Source organism: Eurypyga helias, unplaced genomic scaffold, assembly GCF_000690775.1.
Source record: "Eurypyga helias isolate BGI_N326 unplaced genomic scaffold, ASM69077v1 scaffold14867, whole genome shotgun sequence".
Lineage (NCBI taxonomy): Eukaryota > Metazoa > Chordata > Aves > Eurypygiformes > Eurypygidae > Eurypyga > Eurypyga helias.
Window position 1 is genome coordinate 24,397 of NW_010262473.1, and position 22,260 is coordinate 46,656.

At 37.8% G+C, this 22,260-nt stretch overlaps 1 protein-coding gene across 1 annotated transcript in view; it reads left to right on the forward strand.

The window, feature by feature from the left end:
• Positions 1-22,260, forward strand: part of BRE (brain and reproductive organ-expressed (TNFRSF1A modulator)) — a 165,993-nt gene that overhangs the window by 21,663 nt on the left and 122,070 nt on the right. Inside the window, exon 3 of the mRNA XM_010155743.1 lies at positions 6,275-6,369. Within this exon, the coding sequence (XP_010154045.1) occupies positions 6,275-6,369 (95 nt within the window). The remainder of the gene's footprint in view (positions 1-6,274; positions 6,370-22,260) is intronic.

Here is a 22,260-nt window from a genome sequence, read left to right on the forward strand (position 1 = left end):
GGTGCTCTTCACATTTTCTTTTTCAGGCACTGATGCCTCCTTCCCTCTCTGTCCTTGAGTGCTGTCATCTGGAATTTCACGATGATTAAACAATGTGTTGCCCTTGTGATGCTACTGTTCTCTGTGGCCTCTTGAACTCTAGTATTTTCATCTTCTGCCTGATTTTCATGATTTTTATGTGAGTGGATTACAGCTCTGGGTTCTACTGCCACCACTTTAGTTTCCTTGATCCCAAAGAAAGTTTCTTTTGTCTCATTTGAAGCTTAGGGTTGGTTTTTTTTCCTTCTGATTTCTGTTTCTTAGTTTCTTACTCGTTTTAGTTACTGGCTTTAGGCAGCAGAACTGAGACTTCCCCCTCTAACTAGTCTATGAATATTGCCCATAATGTACAGTACAGCATTTCATCTGCTTTTATTCCTGTGATGGAACTCTAGTCTTCCTGTGGCTTTCTAAATTAAGGAAGTAATTAGAAACAAACAAAATGATAAATATGGAGAAGAGCCTGACCTTCTTGTTGCCCTTTTAAAAGCTGCTTTGCAAGTTTGTATGCTGAAATTTTGATTATTGTGCCAGCAAACTGTTGTAAAAATAATTTTACAGGTTACTGTAATATTTAACATTCTCCTAACTAGGTTGCTGCAATGCATGTGTCAGTCTCTGTGCACCATTAGGTTCTCTTCCTCAGGTTGTGGTTTGGTTGAGGCTCTTATGGGAAGGATTTCTTGGTTGCTGTAAATCAGATTATATTTGGGTGACATCGTTACTTGTATGGTAAGTCTTTTTGCTGGGCCATGCAAAGTACCGAATACTTTTCTGGGCAATATGTTTCTGAAGTCTTGCTGAGCCTTGCTTTATGTGTCAGGAGTAACTAATCATCTTCCTTCAGTAATCATTATCAAATGAATGTGCCTAATGGGAAACATTGAGAGAGAGTCTAATTTTTTATTAATTTATATCTTCTTAGAATACTGAGTTTACAACAGTATTTTCTGCTTTTAAATAATTGCTTTCCTCTCACTTGGGTTTGGTGTTTTATCGCACTTTTCCTTATGTTCTGGACTTCCCTTGAACCAGTAAATGATGGAAATATTTGAAGGTATTAGTCTTAAATAGTATATTTCTGCATCAAGAGAAATGACCTTAAAAGTATCTATGTGCAGATGAGGACTTAGAGAGGTTTAAAAGATTTTAGGTTAGGTCTCCACATTGGTATTACCGTTGTGCCTTCCTACTTTGCTCTTTACTCCTTACTTCTGCTTGGGCCGCAGTTACAGGTACCTCTCTGTCTGAGGTTCCCTGGGGTATCTTGCTTGGCATTTTCAGCTGGTGACCCAAAAGGCACCGATCTCTCTCAAAATCCTTGTGTCATAGCTGCCGTAAATGTGCCCTGAGGCTCTCACGCGACACTAAGAAACTTGGTTAACCACCTGCACCAAGCTCAGGGAGACTGGGTCCTTTGCAGCTTTGCATGTAGGGGGGTAGCTAGGATTTCATCTGGAGTGTCACAGACATGCAGAGAAGGGTTTTGGGTTTTTTTTTAATGCAATCAAATACCCTGTTTTCAGATTGTCTTTCTATTAAGAGATGCCTTTCAGTCTTTATTAATGACTTTTCTGATACCTTGGTTCACACGTCAAGTGAGAAATGAAGCCCGAAAACATCCTGGCCTCCTGCTGCCAGGTGTTGTCTCTAAGTTTCAGGAGTATTTCTCACTTCCACTAAACAACCTGTAAAAAGTTGAAGCTACTCCTGCTTTACTCTAACAGGACTGTTGTTTATGGTCAGGTGAGCAAAGGTCCTACGGTATTCCCAGACACCATTGGAGGGTAGCTGTCCTCCCGTGTCCTGCTTCAACAGATTGTTTTAAGAGGAGCCTCTGAGGTTTGGTTATTCTTCTCCACTTGAGAGAATAGTCTGGCAGCAGCAACACCGCAGCAAAATTAATTAATCCTGTATCTTCTTCCAGTGGTAGTTTTGTATTTACCAAAGTTGTATTGTCATTTCAGGAACTGTATCTTTCTTGCCAACCAATTAATAACGGACTCTATAGGTAGTTTATCACTATATTTGACTTAAAGCCTGTAGAGCAAAAATCTTTAGGGTGGAATCCAGTGACAGGTCAGCTGTAAGGATTTAAGAAATTTCTCAGTTTCAGAGTTAGATCTATTTTCCTTGTAGTCAATCCTTACAGCTTTGTTAGACTTCCTTATGCATTTTGATAGATGAGAAAAGAACAGTGTGTGTTAAATGATAGATTTAAGTATTAATATTTCTATCGTTTTGTCTGTTGGGAGCCTATTAACTTTTCCTTTGAAATCCTGCAAAGTAAAATATTTCAAAACTTAATGCTGTTTGCCTGAGGAGAGAAAAGGAAGAGAAGGTAATATTTTTGGATAATAAAATTTATCTAAATTTATCTAAATTTATCGTTGACTCCATGCCTTTTAACTTCATTGAAGTGCTGTTAAATTCTGTAGTAGTATTTAATTGGAAATGTAATTCCACTGAAGTAATTATTGGCTAGTATATCTACAGAAATAAGGCAAATCTAGTCTGAATATGAAGGGTTTGCTTGCACTGTTCTTACACTGGAATGGTCATGGTCAATAGCGCTGTGGAACACCACACGGTTTGCCTTCTGTCAAGGGAATAAGGGCAAGTGAAGTTGAAACATAGGAGAAACTACATACTGAAGTGCTGGAGAGGCAAGGAAAAGGGTATTTGTTTCATTTAGGTGAGAGAGAGAGAATGCAGGGCTATATTCATCTTTTCAGTGGTTTTGCTTTCAAAATTAAAATGGTAACCATTGTCAAACTCTAAGCACAATAATTTTGCAAATGGCTTTATTGGTTGAAATTTTTAGGTTTTTACCCCAACACAATTATATTTGAAGAGGGGTAAGCCACAGGTAGTATCATGTAAATATTAAATCAAGTAGATGATAAAAAAATCAGATGTTTCTACTAGGTCAGGACAACCTGGTGATTCAAAATATTTTACACCTCAGATTTTGTAAGCTCACCGCAGAGATTGGTGTTAATGTGAAGTATAACCAGATCGGCTGTTGCGTTGGCTGTTGTGATTGTTTAAATACATTTTATTTGAGCAGAAAGAAGGAGTTTTTATTTATGTGTCATAGCCATGCCAAGCAAACTGTTAACTGCAGTTTTAATTTCCTTGGTTTGTGGTATTTAACAAGAAAAAACCCTCAGATTTAGGATTGATTCCCTCATTTTTCAGTCTGATGTGTAATGGTGTATTTTTGTTGAGAATATATTAATTTACAAAAATAGCTCGTGCTGTTAGTTGCGAATAGGGCAAACTCATTCCTTGCTACCTCAGCTTTCTAGAGTCAATGGCAGTTTTTCTGTCCTAGTATGGTAAATTGAGCAAGACATAAGAGGATCTGTATGGAAGGAGAAAGGATGGAACAGAAAAGTTGCAGACTCCAAGGATCACATGGGTGAATGTCTAATAGGGTTCAAAAAAGGGTTCTTTTTTCTTTCCTCTTAGCAACTGGATGAATGTCTGTGGATTCATTGCAGAAGTGAGACTTACTAGAATACAATTTGACTGAGGAAGATGCTTTTTTTCCTTTTTAAATACATGGAAAAAAATTGTTTGAAGGTCAGATCTCATCATCTTCGGTATTAAGATGCTGTGTTTAACTGACAGACTGAAAACCACTGATGATAGAGAAGCACTGCTCTTTTCTAACTGTTGACATTGAAGTGGAAACACCATTTTCTTCTGAACTTTGTCTTTATTGTCATCCAGCCTGTGTGAGTTTTGATTGTAGCAGAATAAATTAGGGTTTATATTTGCATAAAGAACCTATGGTACTGTAGGAAAGAGATTGTTAATGACTCATTGAATTATGTGTTTCTGGTTTAGTTGGAAAATAAGGACAACAGCATGACTTTTTAGGTTCCATGGGGTTGTAAAATGTTTTGAGTATGGTCTCAGCACTAGTGTTTTGTGGTTGTGATTAACAGGTACTGAAATAATAGTTTTCCTCATTTTGAAGCCTAGAGAGCCCTTCAGCCATACCTTATGTAGCTTTTCAGAGAATTACTATACTCAGGAAAAACAATCTTGGGATACACATTGTCTTTAATGCTGATACATTGATCTCAAAATTGCTTTTACGAAAGGGTTGAGACTTTGGATCTGAAGCATGTTTACCCTGGGCAAGTAGAAGAATTATAATTACCAGTAACAGAAAATCAAATACCACAGTGTTACCTTTTACTCTGGATTCTGTCCCTTGTATTGACCTATATCAGTAGATCATAAAAACTTTTTAAACCAATATATCTGCATAGTTGGTCTCTCGCTATGGATAGGTGTGATGTACCGGTAATAACTCTGTGGAGGAAGGGGTGTGACAGAAGGTAGTAAAGAACTATGAGCATGTGAGAGAGGTGATAGATCAGTTCAGCCAGCTGCAACCACCGATGCCTGACCTCAGTGTGACCGTGTGTCGCACCTGAGTGGTTGACACGTTTTCCCAGCTGTTGGCCCTCTCCCACAGCAGGAGTCACTGCATGGGATATGCAGCTGAGCTGAGCTCCAAATCACGAAAGTTGGCCACTTGGCATGCTAAACTAGTAATGTCGTACTTGAGCCCTTCAAGTGAATATGTTCTTGGAGCTGCTGTGAGTTCTTTTCCTTTCATGCTGCGGTAGAACTGAAAACACTGGGGGAAGAAGTTTGTAGCTGCTTGAACCTTCATGTTGCACCTGGTGTCACAGCTTTCTCGAGGTCCGCTTATCAGTGTGAAGCTTGCAGAAGTGAATACAGTTTATTGCTAGTCTCACTAGTCTAAGCAGAGTCTTGGAGCCAACTCATAATCAAATATGGAGGTATAACATACAAATATGCAGTTATTTTGATCCTTCTTTTATTCTAAGCAGCCTTTTGTTGTATCTCTGTAGTTGGAGTGCAGCTCCTAGTGAGCTCAGTTGTAGCTATGTGTACTCTGTTTCCTCAACTCTGCTGAAGCAGTAATGAAAATGATGAAAAGCATGCAACTAGCAACTGCAGTATGAAAAGTGTGTGTTAAATGAGTTGCTTGGTATCACCTAAGAACATGGCAGAAACACAGATAAAACTCTTTTGCTTCAGAGCAGCATTAGGCTACCTAAGTCACAGGCCAAGCTTTTTCATTGTGCTGACTTCCGAGTTATTCATAACACACCTCTTTATCTATGAAGCTCAGTCAAGAAATTTGTTAAGGTGCTATCTCCTTCAACTCATAGCCTCAAGAGTTGCCTGCTCTGTATGTAGAAATTGGTGAGATTCTTGTAAGGACCCATATGTGACTTATTCATTGTAGTAAACATGATGAAAAGAGTTGAGTTATGGTGGCATGGGAGCTGTCCAGTCTAGTAAAACATCAACTTTTCTGAATTCTTCATGCTGGATTACAGTTTAGGCAGTCTAATAATTATTTTCTCTTACTTAATATAGGTGTATTTTTTTTGTTGCAATTCCATGCAGTTTCATCTAGGATTGGTTTGATTTTATGTTGACTGTGTTGGATATTTTAACTGGGTGACCTCTACTTTTTCCTGCACCCCATACTTACATGTGCTCCGGGCATTTGTGAAGGGAAAATAGGAGTGCAGACAGGAGAAACCCGCACCGTGCTCTACTGAGTCGCATGATCAGAGAGTTCATGATGTGCAGTGATACTGTAGAGCCTACTTGCCTTAGACTGGCCACTGGATTCTTGGTCATGAGCCCTCATCCTCTGCAAATTAATCTTTACAGCATCCTTCTTTCCAGCTAGAGCCAAGATAAGTTTACAGAATATTAGCAGTAAAGCTGTCACGTTGAATGTCTTGAGAGGGTGACATCACAGAGCCAGCGATGTGGCTTTGTAAGATTTGTTCAGCTAATGCTTTTCTCCAGTTCTGCATTCACAATGTGGGGTACTTTTTAAGAACAGATCGCTTTTCTAACTCGGTGTTTTGTGGCAACCCTCAGTAGTGTTTGTATTGCCATTTGAGATACGAAGTAATAATGTATTTCATGTTTCGTTGCTTGCAGGAGAGGAAGAAGCTGTGCCTCAGGAATTTGACTTCATCCCCCAAAACATCTGATGCTTATCTTGCATGTGATTTTTTTTTTAAAATGATACTGATATATACATTAAATGTATTTAATGCAACTATCAAATTTTAATATAAAATGTGTATCATATGTGCAGGTTTTTTATTTATAAGCACATATATAAAAGTGCAAACAATGTCTTCATTTTACTTTTCAGGGGATATAATTTTCAATGCTCACTATCCTGACCTGCCACCAGATTTTATCTTTGGAGAGGATGCTGAATTTTTGCCAGATCCTTCTGCCTTGCATGTAAGTACTTCACTGCTCAGAACCTTATACCATGCTAAGAGACTTGGCTTTTTTATAATAGCTTCAGCAACAGGAATTTGATAGCAGTGCAGAATAAAGAAAAAAACAACCACTTTTGTCTCACTGTTATGTGAGTAGAAATATTTTGTATTCTAATGTGATTTAAAATTGAATCCATAAATGTAGGGTTTTTTAAAAAATATTTTAATTGAGACAAGATGACATTTGAAAATAACTATTCAAAATATCTTTAGAAAGATGTTTTTTTAATATCTGAACATCTTAAAAGATCTGTTTCAGCAAAAATGATTGATCAATTGTGGCTTTAAAAAGCATTTAGGTCCAGAAAAAGTAGCATAATGTTGTGTAGTGATGTCAATTCTTGTTTTCCCATGAGGAAGGGTAAAACCAGGTTGTATGTCGTTGAAACCACTGTGTCAGAGAAATATCTGCTCACATGTGGTACTGTTACTGTAAAGACAAAGAAATGCCCTTTTAAAAGCTGTGAGGGTCAAAAATTAACTCAAGGAGAAAATATTTTCACACAATCTTATTACTGTGGAAGAAGAAACACCACAATCTGAAACCAAGCGTTTTGTTCCCTGTTCAGAATTGGTCCCAAGTAGTTAAGCCTTGTTTGAAGAAGCTAACAGTGGTTCTGCTTTTAAAATACTTCTCCAGCTCAGAAGAGACTAGTAGTTACTAAAGCAGTATTAAATAAGGTATTTTGTAAAAGAGTGTTATTCTCGTTTACTCTCACGCTCTCTTTGGGCTCCATTCTGCTGCCTTTGCACACATGTAGCCTTGTTTCTGCATTGACAGTATCGTTTGTCAATAGGGTTTGGGCATAGTTTTTTCCAATAAGTGTCCAGCGCCTGTGGTTTTCGTGCAGAGTTTAGTAGCTGTGTCAGAAAAGTATGCCTTTGCCAGAGAGCTCTACTCTAGTTACCGCTCGGTCTCCCACACAGCAGGTCATGACCTCATTTCTTTCTAATAACGGCTGAAAATTTTGAGGAAATAAAAAGTTGACCCAAAAATCAATTGACAGTTTAAATCTATTTTATTTTATAGGCTACCTGTAAGGGTGTGTGGGAATCACTGGCACAAACAGGCACCTGGGAAATGTCTTTTAATTTAATTTCTCCTGGCATAGTGCCTTGCTAGGGAGAGGCTCTTTGCATAGTCTTCTCCTGCAGCCTCCCTTGTGCTTTATCACCATGTGACTGTCAGGTATGTGAGTTCCCCAAAGTAAGACAGAGGCCGTCGTGCTGTACTGTTCAGTTTTGGGGTATAGGCATCGTGAGGGAAGAATGTGAGGCAGTGGTCACAGAATTGGACATCTCCTTCACGTGTGATGTAACAGATGTGTCGTTCTTTTTGGTTTTAGCTTTATTGACTTCATGTTAAGCTACTGAAAAACTACACCATCTTAAATGAGTTGGTTTTAATAATTCTTTTTAGGATACCTGAAGAATTTTTAAAAGGTGAATGTCTTTTTACTTTCCCCAATCACTTTCCTGTTAAGCTCAAAATCTCCTTTGGGAAGGAGGCATGGTGCTGCTGAATAGCTATTTTGTTAGGCTCGTTTATAGGAAAGGTTTTACTTTATATGACAATTCTAGAATTGGTTTCACGCCCTTATTTATCAGTTCTCCTATTTTCCCTTTTTTCTGTTTTGTTGTTTCACAATCTTACAACCTCCTGAGAAGTATTCACACGAGCAAACACTTCCTGTAGTTGATATTAAAGGAAGAGAAGCACTTTTTAATGTGCTGGGAAGCTGAAATCAATAGCGAATGAGATATTAAATAAAGATAATTGGGGGCATCTTGCAGAAATGTTGTTTAGATGGAGTGTAGTTATGGTGCCATATTTCTCATGTGTAAAAAAGTCACTAGCACTAGTGATCCACAGGGAAACTTGCAGGGATAAAAACATTCTTATTTTTCTTTCTTTCTTTCTTTCTTGAAGTACCATTGTTTATTAATGGTACTTCTTTTGGGAACATTGCTTTTCTTCTGCCTAAGCACAGAACAAACTTCCCATCCTGTTTGTTGGAAAGCAGCTTTTGGCTCCTTGATGCATAATGAAATATTAAACAGCCAGTTTTAAAATTAATTAAAAACAAACTAAAAAAAGAAATTTGCGAGCCAACAGCTTTCCTTTGGTCATTATGCCTTGCTATAGTATTCACTATGTAAATGTAACCTTTTTTGATAAGGTCATTGGTCATTCTCCTGCAGTGCATTCTGATGTTATCAGAACATGTTATCTCCACCTTGCAGCTATGGTCTATATAGTGTAATTTTGCTTTTGTCTTTGCCTTTTAATGTTCACCATGGTTTGCATGGTTTTGGAAAAAAATCCATTTTTTCCACAGATCTCAGAGCTGTTTGAAGAAGATAATTTTAATTGAATTCTAAGATATTAGCAGAATTTTTTAATGTGTTAACATATCTTTCTACTGACTGTAAGTAAAAATAGATTAGCACATTGAGTATAATTTAATGCTCTTAATCTTGAGCAATCTTAAAATACTTTTGATACAGCAGTTCCTGGCAATCAAAACAGAATCTACCATTCACAAAAGCATGTAGATGGTATTAAATGAGGAGCGCACTCTCTAAGTACTATGTGCCACCAGATCTGTGGGAACTGTGACACTGAGCCTTCCTGTGCTGCTCTCATCTGCCCGAGTGTCTTGTTTTCCCACCAGAAGTCATCACATGCTGTTACGTGGCTTGAGTCAGGCATTATGCTTAGCTTGGAATGAGAACCAGGTACTCCGGATTCCTCAAGCTCGTGTGGCTGTAATAGAAGCTGTCAGTAGACCTCCCTGAAGACACTGGAATGGCTGTGCTGCAGATTGCTTCAGTCACTCCTTTAGTTTCCATGGCTGTGGGCAGACCTTCCAGTTAGGTTTTCATCTAAGCCAGGGTAGCAGGTGTTCAGTAAGCAGCTGTTAGCCAGACAGCTAAAACAAGATTCCAGAAATACTGCATTTTAAAAAGTGGATGCTGTAGATGAAGTCTTCGTACTGCCTTTTTTTCCCAAAGAATTCCTAAATGGTTGAGCCTGTGTTTCAGCAGTGAGGTGATATGTTGAGCACCCTTGTTATAAGCAGAGCTAATCAACTGCTTTGTTAAACTGGACCTGCAGTTGCAGAATCAAGTCGAAAATGCTCACTGAAACTCAGCTTTGCACGAATATTAAAGTGACTTTGGTTTGAAACTTGGGTTGAGTCTCAAGTGCAGGACTGCAAAATATATGCTTCATTACACGCCTTACCAGGAACAGTTATTCTGCTGGTTGTAGGGGCTGATTGTGTGTTTTCTGATCCTTTAGAATGATGCTGATATTGAGGGGCAACTGTTCCTTATGCTTTGGTTTGTCATACAGTTTTAATTACAGGCAGGGGGCTAAATTCTTCAGGTTGGTGATGCTATTCATGCTCAAAGCATTATTAGAAATAAATGTGTATTTTTTATTTTCATTAAAAATGTCCTCACCTGTTGCATGCAATTGATACCTGCGTGTATAGTACGCATTAATAAAACCAGCTTCTCAGAATGTAAATAGAAAAGTTCTTCCCTGCCCTAGTGTTTATTCATTTCGGACGACAAGCATTAGAAATGTATTTTAAAAACAACCTATGATTCACTCCGTTCTGATTAAAAATTCAGTTGGCACAAAAGAAGATTAGTGATTGTGTACGGATGAGATTAATTTGGAGCTCATTACAATGACGCCAGTTTGAGTAACAAGAATTGTTTGTTATGTTAGCCTAGTTGATTGTTAATGTGAGCCAGGTAATAACTGAAGTGCTTATGCAAAATTTTAACCCCATTTTTCCAGTGATTTTGAAATATATGCTGTTTGGCAAAGAGGAGACAATAGCAGTATATGCAAGCTAACTGTCAGTTTAAGGATCTGGGGGTTTTAGCATCTCACTTCAGGTCTCCAGCTAGTCTTCCCAGGCTTACTCTGCCCACCCTTTGCTATCAAAAGGCTCCATTAGACTTAATGGGGATGGAGGCACAAGGACATTAGCATTTCCTGAAACCCAGTGAGTGTTGGATGTGTCCTTGTGGGCTGTTATCTGGGAATTCTTAGAGCTGCATTTGTGTGGGAGGAGGGCTTTGCCATCACAGAACCTCAGAGCATGGGCCACTGTGGTTCTGGTGCCAGTACATAGCTTTGAGAAGATTGTTTCCTCTTGTCTCGTTGTTAATACTGAGTACAGATTTCAGTCATTGTGGAGTTGATTCAGCTAATTGTGCTTCTCAAGTGTATTGGCTCTCGTGATCTGTATCTTGTGCAGAGCAATGTTTATTTTAAGTTCTTGTATTTGTAGTTATTAGACTACATATTTATCATTTGGCTATATGATGACTGTCATGAAGGCTGTATTGTTTTCTGTGGCTGTGTTCAAAATCTTAGTCACTATTACTGTCAACTGTTTAAATATCTCCCTCTTCTGTAATTGTTCTTGTGTCACGATAGGTGCATGAGACAGATGTTTAACAGCACCAGTTGGTCCTGTGCTTACAGGAGCTACAAAAAAGCCCAAACACCCCTTTTATTTAGCTAATGCCATTTGAACTACTCTCAAAAGCCTGTCTGTCCTATCGTTTACAAAGATGCAGGTGTTATGTGTTCTAGTATGAAAGGCCCTACCTAAGGGCAATGAGTACAATGGCTTTCAGGATATGACTTTAAAATTTAAAGTCGCAGCGGTGGGTTCTCTTTGTCTGGGAAATGTGTGGGTAAGTTCGAACTATTCTATCATTACTATCTCTTCTGCTTGCTCTATTTGGGATGGCAGCAGCAGATTTCATTCTTGAAAGTAGTGGACTCCTACCACTCCTGTACTGAAAGTCTTTAATTAATTTGGTTTTGATTGAACTTGGGGAATTTAAGTGAAACAGAATGAAGGATTGGATCCTGCATTTGATTAGAATTTTTTTTTTAATTTTGAACTTCTTCATATTCACATTTTTTGTGTTTACTTTTCAGCCATATCTTGACTTTATATGTCAAAATGTGTTTTGATTATTTGTAATCCAGTGCTATTTACAGTTTAATTTTCTAAAACAAATGTGAATTCTGAACACTGTTTATCCCTGTCCTTCTATATTGATCCTACTGCTCTGTAGGGATATATGTATGTGCGTGTCTATATACACATATGATAACCTGTATATAAGGTTATGTTCTCTATATGCATATGGTCGTTGAGGCCTTGCTGAAGTTTTTCTGTTTTGGATAGGCAGTGGTGATAAAGTCACATTTTATACCGTCTCAAGAGTAATTTAATTCAGGAAATTTCCCAGCAGACAGACCTTTTGGCTGGTAAGGTTAGCATTTATGGTATATGTTTTTGTCCACATTTTCAAATGATAAGAGCTATGCCATTACAACATTCGTTTTTAGGCCAGACCTGAAAGAATCAAATTTTTAATGTATTTTGGTCTGGTTTTGGTGTCTAAGCTTCACACAGTTCCCCCAAGGAATCCTCATTTGTTTTCCTTGATCCAGGTAGCAAGGGGTGTCATAAACCAGGCACAGGTTTTCTCCCTTTTATTTTTGCTGTGCTTGTACTGTATAATGAGGAAGGAGGATTCCGGCTGGGAATCCTTACCTGTCCAGCTTGACTACAGCCCATGTGAGGCCAGAATTCAGAAAATCCTTCTGAGAAGTCATACGGTGCCAAGAGCGAATGTTAAGATTGTCTGTGTAGCCGTGTGCTGAAGATGAAGGCTGTACAAACAGTCCAGCAGAAAGAATTCAAGAGAAATTACAGGAAACAAGCTTTCCTATCATCTTTCCATCTCTTCTTCCTTCAAGGCCTTTCTACGTTGGAAGTTATTTCTTTTTCTCGTTTTAGTCTTCTAAATTTCTCTTCTTGCCTTTCTCTTTTGTTTTTCCTCTTTAGCCAGAATTGTTAATATATATAGGTATGGGAAGGAGTGAGCTACCTTGTATTACTTTGTCATTTTTCTATTCATGTGAAATCATTGTATATATTTACCTCACTTTCTTTTTCCAAAATCTCAGCATTTCCTAGCACAGTTTGTAAAACTTGGCTTTCTATCTGAAAGTGTAAGCAGAAGAGAATATGCTGCATCAGAAGTTCTGCTTTAGTTAATCACAACGTTTGGCTGGACTTCTCGCCTAGCAAATCCAGAAATTGAAAAAATATCTACAGTTTGATACTATTTATTTAATGTTCAGGGAAGAAAACACCTGATAAACCAGGAAGTTTTACCTTTCTTGCTTAAGTCTTGCTAGTGTACAATGCAGAATTAATTCTAATAGTTCTCTGAAGAGCTCGGTGTTAATTTCACGCAATTTCCCCCTAGAATACGGAAAATCTAGAATATTAGCTCTTAAAATATAGTATTTCAGTCCAGGAAATACTAGTTTTAGGAGAACATTAGTAATATACTTGATCGTTTGACTGATGGATGGCAAAGAGGAAGAAAATGTTTTTCTGCCATACTAACTAATGTGCATGTGATGAGAATCATTGTGCCCTAGCAAAATAGGGGGAAAAACATTTAAGGGCTTTCCATTCATAGTGCTGTATTAGGGGGGGAAGAAAAAAATAATCACATGAATTTGACCATCTTTTTCATGGTTACACAGTTAGATGGGCCAGAAGGTTGGACCAGAGTAACAGGATGCTTAAATCTTAATGTATAAGACTGAAAAAGATGTTTACACTCATGTTTCCTTCAAGAAATGCCTGTTTAGCTCATACCTGAGCACGGAGCACTGGCCTCCTGAATTTCTGGATCTTCTTTTGAATTAATGTTGAATAAATATTGATTTCTCAGTGAATTCACTCATTTCTTAGGTGGGTAACAGTTGCTACCAGGCTTGAGAAAGACTGCTGTCTCGCTACTAAAACCAAACTGCATGTCTGAATGAGTATTCTTTCTTTTGCTCCTTGAATGTAAAGTCAAGTAGCATATCCTGAAGTTCTGGTAAGTCGAGAAGGAGGACTTTTGTAGCTAGGTATTAGTCGCAGCTGAGAGCTGCAGTGTGACCAATAACAAAATTGTCATTCGTCTCTTAATTGCCAGAATTCTTGCATGGCAGGAGGGATCGTGGGCTCACCTTTGCAGCCTTGGTCTTCTCTAACCCTGCAGTCCTTGGAGACTGGAAAGGCTAGAGGTAGAACAAGATTGCATCCAATTCTGGGTGTGCAAAATAGCTGAGCATGCTGTCAGTGAGCCCGTACACAGACCAAAGCTTAGGCTTTGCCTAAACCTATACCCTGTATATAGTCAAAGCTCTGCTAGGTACCTTTGCAATACACTCTGGGTTTTTCTCAATGTTTTTCAGCAAGGCACCCTTGCATGACTGAAATCTGAATGCATTTCAAACCTAGTTGTTTTGTTTCTTAACCCCCTTAATTCAATTTTGTGCTTTATTTAATTTACTTGTCCAGTTAGATACTCTATTTCCATCTCCTTGGTGTTCCTTCCAATTCTCCAGAACAATTTCTAGAGTTTGCGTAAACACCTTAACTTTAATAGCACCAGGCAGTTGAAACACTGCCTGTTTCAGAAATATGTGCATCCAGTCCCTTTATGATCAGGGGGTGTGACTGTTACTCCTTTTCTGTAGGAACTCTTCCAGGGATTTCTAGACTTTGTGAGACGGATAGTTTTGGAAAGCGCTTGGAGGAATCTAGAACTTGCTCAGATTTTCTCAGTATATTACACTGCTGTTAAAACTGTTAATACCTCTGTCAGCAGTGCTTTTCTTGTGGCTAGTCAGGTTGATCTAGCAATGCCCTAATCTCCTTCACTGTCTATTCCCAGTATATTTGATAAGCATCAGCTTTTCCTTCATTCTTGGTTAAAATTTTCTCAGTTACCAATAATGCTTGCCTGAGGAAGCAACAGGATGGAGCAACCAGAACGCTCTTCAGGTCAATGGTGTCATCATGTTGGAGAGGAAATACGTGCTGCGGCATAACTTCAGATTGCCAGTTACCAGACACTGATGCCTGAATGTGTGCATGTATCTATATGTATATATAATATGCCTGCTTTGCAGGAAATAATGACCTTGCTAGTGGTAAGGGTGGTATAATGAATTCCAGCATCTCATTGACTTTCAAGTCATCGTTATTATAAACCAAAAGTATAAAGTTGGATATCCCAAGCCAGACGTATGAAAGCAGAATGTCTTTTATGTGGAAGTCTGGAGGTGCAATAATAATGTTGGTATTGATAATTCTTTAATATGAACCAGCAAACTGATAAAGTAGCTATGGCTATTTTTTGCTTCAGTTAATTAAAATCTAATCATACTTTACTTGGGCAAGGTTTTATTAAAATTTGGAAAAAAATAATTGTTAGAGAAACTGGCAGAAAGTTAAAGGATTCTGGCCCTGATGTGTAATAGTACTGGCACAATACGCTCTGCTTCCTCTCAAGAACTCTACAATAGTAAGAAATGGCTTGGCTTGAAGGCAACAGCTTGTTGGCTTTCTAGAAACACATTCACAAGGGTTTGTTTTTTTTTTTCTGTAAAAGAAAAAAAAAAAGAGAAAAGATCAAATCTAGCACAGTCTTCCTGAATTGAGAATACATTTAAATTCAGTGTGGTATGCCCATTGAATTCAAATTGTTAAGCCATGATAACTCATTTTTCTCTCAAGAAAGTCAGTCATTGCTTATGAATATGCAAGCAGAACAGACCTTTAAATTAGCTGATTATGGAAGGGCAGTTAGAAAGAATCATTCTGTCTGATAATGCAGTTTCATATTTGATTAAGTTCTAGACTGTGAATTGTTATAATTTGTAATTGTACTTCTCTCTATTGGGTTTAGTTTAAGTTTGGGAGCCAGCAGGTTCTTTCCTTCAAAAGCTATTGTTGGGCAAAGACATGTCTGCACTCAGGGTAATTGTGAAAGGAACTATTCACCTTCCCAAATAGACAAGGGTGCAAGCTATGTTTTTGGTTTGGTTTTTTGTTGTTTTTTTTTTTTTTTTATGGTCTGAATTCTCAACTGTATTTGTTTCAAAACCTCTCTTTGTTTTACTCATTCTTTACATGCTTTTATGTTTGCATTTCCTTGCTATCTTCCATCTCGGATCCTCAGGCATATCTGCTCTTTTTAAAGATAACTACAGAGATACAATTAAAATTTAGTCAACATCTCGTGTCTTTTGTTTGCATTATTAGAGTTCATACAGTTTTACATGCATTTTGCCATATACCTGTCTTCTCAGAGATGCAGCTGTTACTTGCATAAATGAACCTCATTAATGTTATTTTCTTATAGTACTATTTTAAAAAGAGATAACTAATTTACATTAATTTGTCCAGTATATTAGAGAAATAATTTTGATTTACACAATGGTATTTTGTAAATGTTTTCTTCAGAGACTGTATTTTCAAGGCCCTGTAAACTCTCTTGTAGTACAAATGTGAAAACAATGATGTTAAAATACTGCTTGGCCAGTGAGATCCACCGTGTGATACATTGATTTTAATTGGCAAGATTTTCGGAGAGGGAAAAAATGGTTAGAAGAAAACAGTGCTGCCTGTGCCACCCAACAATAAATGTTCAAGGGATGTTAGCGAACGCTGTCCAAAACTTTACTTATGAAGGTTCTGCCTCTGCTGTAGCTAGAATTACTTGTTTTGACAGGAAAGGAAAAACCCCAAGAACTGATAAGAATGAAAGACTTGCCATTTAAAAAGGGACACTTGAGGTAAAGCATGAACTTCGAGACAGTGATCTGTTTTCTGGTCCACTGAGGGTCTGAGGAGTTGGGGCCAGTTCACACTGCTGTCAGTGGATGATGAGTAAGTCTTTACCTAAAAGTTGCATGTGCGTTATGTCTTGTGATGAAATTAATCTTGTCTTCGTGCTTTGTTCCTTTTACGTGCCATGTCTAGTTAAATATATACACCTCTAGTAATAGTCTCCCAGGGAGAAAAGTGCTGTGTACTCATGTGGATTAACTAAAGATTAGTCCACTGGATTCCCCATCCCGGGATTTATACATGCTGAAGGAATTAAGAAATTCCTTCTTGGAACAGGTAAAGGTACCATCTGCTTTGAGAGATGTGTGCTGGGAGGTCTGGAAAGGAACAAAAAACTTGCTCTAATCCCTTAGCAAAGTAGGACAAGAAATACTTATGCATGCCAAGTCTTTAGGAGATTAATTAGATAGTATTGTACTCTGTCTCTTTGGATAGCAGGCAGTTTAGCTTTTAAGGGACTGATTATCTTTTAAGAGAGCTCTGTGGGAGAAACTGGCAGACTTTTTCAGGGAGAGTGCACAACTCAAAAGATGCTCTTCTGGTCTCAGCTTTACAGTTTCTCCCTCTCCAGAGCATCCTTAATGTACAAAGATCAGCTGTCTCTTAACTGCTCCTACAGCAGGGCGTAGGAGTAATTTGTAGTAGTGTTTAGAAGCCCAGTTTGCGCCTTTTTTTGAGGAACAGTACTTGAGAGGCAGTGGTGCATTTATTCTAGGTGAATGCAGAAGAATGTTCTCTGTGTGTCAAATTTGCTGGGGTTCATTTTGAAGTTGCTTTCTCTATGGGATTAATAATCAAGAATCACACTGTGTTGTCAGTGGAAGAAAAGAGGGAAAGTAATTCTATACAAAATGTAAGGTGCTTTTCTGAAAGCGGAATTCGTTTCTTAGTTTGTTGTTTTCCTGCTATGTATTATCATGCTAATTCAAGGCCTTCAGGTATTGTAATTTCTGCATCCAGTTTTCCCAGCCTCTCACTAAAAATATCATAAATGCTGACTATTCCAAGCTTTGCTTTATGCAAACTTTTTATCTGTTATACACGCCAGCTAGTAGAGTACGCAAGGTTTGTAAGTTCGTTGGTTGTATTTGCCGTGACAAAAGTGCTCCTGAGTTGAACTGTTTTTATGAAATGTTAAGTTTTGATGTTTGCTTGTGCCCAAAGATGATCATTTCAAGCAGATCGCTCCAGAAAGTTGTTCCAGTGGTGCTTTGGGGGAGGGGGGTATGAAGAACCTGTGAAAATAAGATGACAAGTAGATGGCATGTAGGTTTACAGTGATTGATTTGAAACTGCAGCCTGTAGGATGTTTAAGTGCTGGCTGCTAAGAAACTGAAGCCTTTGAAGTTGTTATAACACTCCAGCCCTGCAAATACTGTGAAAAATATCTGTTGATAGAAAGATGAGAGCATATGGCAGATAATTATCCTGCGCCTCTTTCTGTGAGCAATTTCCCTGTGGTGGCCCATGAAGACTATAGCAAAGCAGGGTCTGAAACCAGGTATCACAGTTTCTAGACAGTTTCCCTAACCACTGGACTCGTATCTCCTCTGTATTTATATGGAGCATAAGTGCTGATATTGCAGTGTGACCTTTCTCATTTCAGGTAAAAAACTTAGATTGGTACTGATTCTGAGCCACTGTAGGGTGCAAGTTTTGTGCATGTGGTGTGCAAAGATATAAACAAAATGCAAATCTGTACTTACATTATTTTTTATGATAATTCTGGATGAAAGATGCTATAGAAATGCATTACCACTGCTACGGGCTTGGGAGGTTTTGTTTACTGACATTTTCTCATGAAAGTTATTTTCTTGCTTAGAAATAAAAGTACACTAACTTAAAATAAGATCTTGCTGTTGTTTCCTGTAGTATAGCCAGGAAAAACAGTTACAATCTGTCTTCTTTAAAATCACATTCCTGGAAGATATTCTGGCAACCTGGATATTTAAACACATTTCAAAGAAAAACAACTTCAGATCAATTAGAAATTGTTATCGTATTTTCTTTCTGATAGCGTAGAATTATAGTTTGCTGCAGGCATTGCCTGGAGTTATGAAATAAGCAATAACCTGTGCAGGAGGCTATGAATTGACTGCTTATGGAACACAGGGTGCACTGTGTTCTGAAAAAAGGGGGAATAGGTAATCACAGGGACTGAGTAGTTTGCATAGGTTCTTGATTAGCTTTTTGGAAGGATAAAGGGAAGACTGCAAAGCACAAAATGTTCCAGAACAAAACTTACATGTGATTTCTTTGCCAACAGTTGAATAGTATGGCTACTTTGGGAAGCTAAATTCTACATGTCTTTGCTGGTAGGGCTGAGAAGCTACTTTTGCGGGGTTTTTTCACTTGCCTTACCTCTAAAATCTCATTAAAACTGATACTGTCTGGCTGCAAATTTTCTTTGTCTCTTTTTCAAATCCAGTTGCTGTCATTGCTATTCATTTAAATGAGATACTGTTGAAACGGCTTAAATTGCACTCTGTGGGTGGCCTTATAATATCTTTACTCTGCCTCTTTATACCCACTTTAAGTGAATTCATTTTCTCAACATTTTGGTCGTGTTGGATGGTCCAAAAAACTTTCCCTGTCAAACTCCTCAGTTAGTATGCAGCCAACTCCTGTCAGGAGACAGGATCAAGAGCCAGGGAATTCAAAGATTGACTTTGCACCCCAACAAAACCTATGGGGTTGTACTTCTCAGTGAAAATTATGCTCTTTGAGCTTATTTAAATTAATATTTGGCAAATCTTCAAAACAGATCTCCTGAATCACTTTGGATTTCTCCATTGTAGACACAGTATAATGGATGCCTATGGCGTACTCATCTCTGTGTAGTAACAATACCATTCTTCTATTTACATTGCCACATGGCGTGAAGTGGAAGGCAGAGTTAATGGATGTACATGCTACTGCTTAGTTAAGGTCTAGATAAATATTTTCTCATAGACCTTTTCCTGAAACTTAGTCCAGTAATAAAAAAAGTTAGCAATTGCCAGGGAAGCTTCTGCCACAAAAGAATATTCAACTTCTTTAAGTTTAATTGCTTACTCACAGTGAGCTAAATAGTTATGGGGCATCTTTTGTATGACAGTAGCTACAATTGTCTGTGCAACGATGATGTCAGTCGTCACAGGTGACATAACCAGGCTTTTATGTCCACAAGAAAATACATGGTCATCTTCTGATGCTACTTACTAAAACTGCTACTAAAATAAGTTGATAAAGATGAAGTAACAATTTACCTTTTTAGAATAGGAAAATGACACAAGTTGCGGTATGGCCAAGCCAAAAGCCAATTGAGAGGTTGATAAGATGTGAAATGTGGAGTTGCTCCTAGTTTTAGTGGAGATTATGGAGACACATGCGAGCAGTGTCTAGACAGAAGAGGATCAGGGATGGGCACGTAAGCCTTCATATGAGACAAACATGAATGCAGAACTAGTTGCAGATGCACAGTTTGCATTGAGTCAATATTTGTATATTGTACAGGGGACCACTTTCAGTCTAGCTGGCTACTTTTGAGTTACGTGGAGAGTTTGCACTGCAGAGTTCACTTAAAGATATCTGTTGGCAAGCAAGGCAAGGAGTTGGATCCAAGTCTGGATTTCTTTATTGTGAATGCATCAGTGATTGTTCTGTAAAATTTCATTAATGTTCTGGAAAGTCTGCAGAAATCTCATTTCAAATTAGAAAAGATTTATTGAGTGAAATATGTATGTTAGTCTGTCAGTACCCCAGTCAGTGTGCTCATTTTTTTTAACACAAAATTAATTTACATTGAAGTTTTACAGAAATTTGAGGTAAAACTCCTCTCTCTTTTCAGTATGCATGTGATTTTGGTAAAATGATGTGAATGCCTAAATTTTGTCAGGGACAAAATTGAAGGTCCAAGTGAGCAGAGCAGAAAGAGATTTTGATAGAAGCCACAGAAAGCAACAAGTCTTTTGCAGTGTAAATACTCACTTGTTATTTCTTTAACTGGATTTTTTCATACCTGCCAAGCTTCAACAGTCAGGCTGTAGAAAATGAGGCTATGGGTGTTTCCGTATTTCCAGGGTTTTTCTGAATTCGTAACAACTAAAACTCGTCATTTTGAGATTGCATTCAAAGTGTAGTTCTTACGCAAGATCTGGGTTTTGTAGCAAAACTTGGAGCCATGGAAGACAGGGAACACTGGACTCTCGCTCTGTTCTTCTAATGTTTTAAATATTTTAAAATGCTATTTCTTAAAACGCTGCATTTCTGGAGTTGGAATACAGCCTTCAGGCAAACAGTCAGAAAATGAAGCACACAGGCTGCTATTCCTTCTTGCTCCAAAAGATTTTGTTTAGATTTTCCTTATTAAAAGAACTTCCAAAGTCTAATTGGAGTATACGATACTGTACTGCTAAAGAAAATCTTATCTAGAAGGTCATTTATCTTTAAAGAAGGAGGTCAGTTTACTGTTGCGGGGACACTACTCTCATTGACTAGGGTGACAAATCCTTGCAAGTTCACAGAAGAATCTTTATAATGCTGAAATTGTAGCGATTAGGACATTATGCCTGGGATCAACTTGGTAATCATCAAATTCTGCTTTAGTTAGGTTTCAACAGTGTACGTTACAGGTAGTTGCTTACTTTGTCTTTGATTTCAAAACCAGAAGGAAGATTAAAAAGGTACAGTTTGAAACTGAGAGAACAATGTAGCATGTATTTTGACATACTGTTGAAACTGGATCACAACAAAATGGTTTTAAAGTGTTTTCAGATGAATGAACTTAGTGCTCAGGGCAAACAGGCAACACTTATGTGAAAAGATAAGTAAAAAGAAATTTCATACATAAATATGTCATTGTATTCAGAAGTGTTTGTGTTAAAATTTATACATCTAGATCTTCTGAAAAGAACAGCAATTCTGCAAAGTTAACACAATGGCTGGAAAACCAGAGGCCAATTGCCAAATAACAAGCACTACAGTGATATAATTCTGAAGTTAAAAATGAATGTTTATTTAAATCAGAGCTTGTGCTACAGAAAATTTGTGTAACCATTGTATGTTTTACTATTTCATTGGTGAGAATCAGTTGTAATTGATGTATTTACTGGGTGGGTAGTTGAGTTTTTCTCCATGTGATTGCTTTTATAACCAGTTCATAGTTTGTTTGAATCTTTAGTTACTGAATGAAAGGTATTTAATAAGGATCCTACAGTCAAATAATTCATTTTAATTACTGTAGCTTTAAGACATACAGCATAAACTGTTTTGATGCAGTGTTCTTGAATGCTTTGAAGAGAGCAATACTCTAGCTCCATGCTGGACAAATGACAATGGATTTCCTCTTGCTCTTTTTTTGTTCTGTAGTGTAACGTTATTTAAAAAACAAAAGGTTCAGTTGCATTTAGGTCAGTTATTAAAATATTGCTGGTCATTTCCTTTGACAGAACATTTCTATTGTGTTATACCAATGTCATTAGGAGGAAAGGTTATTCCCACTTGTCTGGCTGATATCAATACATACGGGCATATTACATCCTCTGGCTTTCTGGAAATGCTTTATTTGAGCTGCAGCTTGGGAACAGGAAATTTAAGGTTATACACAGTCTAGCTTCAGACTGCATGATACAAAATGTGTTTCCTAGAAGACGCTGTCTACCTGACAAACATTCTCTAGTATTTTGTAGAACTGAATAAGCTTAAATGACTTCAAGTTGGGAATACATTTTTACCCTCTGTAGATGGCAGACAAAGTAGAACAAGTCTTTCAGTCACTCTGTAGTATGTATTTTTGTGGACTTACACGAACCACATCAGTATCTCACCCATTCACTAATTACTCTGGAATATAATTTACCTCTTAAGATATGGCAGTGATAATATTCCCATTTAATAGGTGTTCTTACTGTCTAGGAGGAAAGAAAACAGAGTACTTCAAGCTGTGGTCAAATGTGCAGTCTGTGACACTGGTAGGCAGAGGTTCAAGGATGGTGTCTTAGCCACGCTGGGCAGCCCTTCCTACCAGAATCACAGTGAGCAGGGGAATAAGAGTACAGTTTAATCCTGTAACTATTCATTGAACTGTTTGTTCCTCTGTGTCAGACAAAGCAAATCAT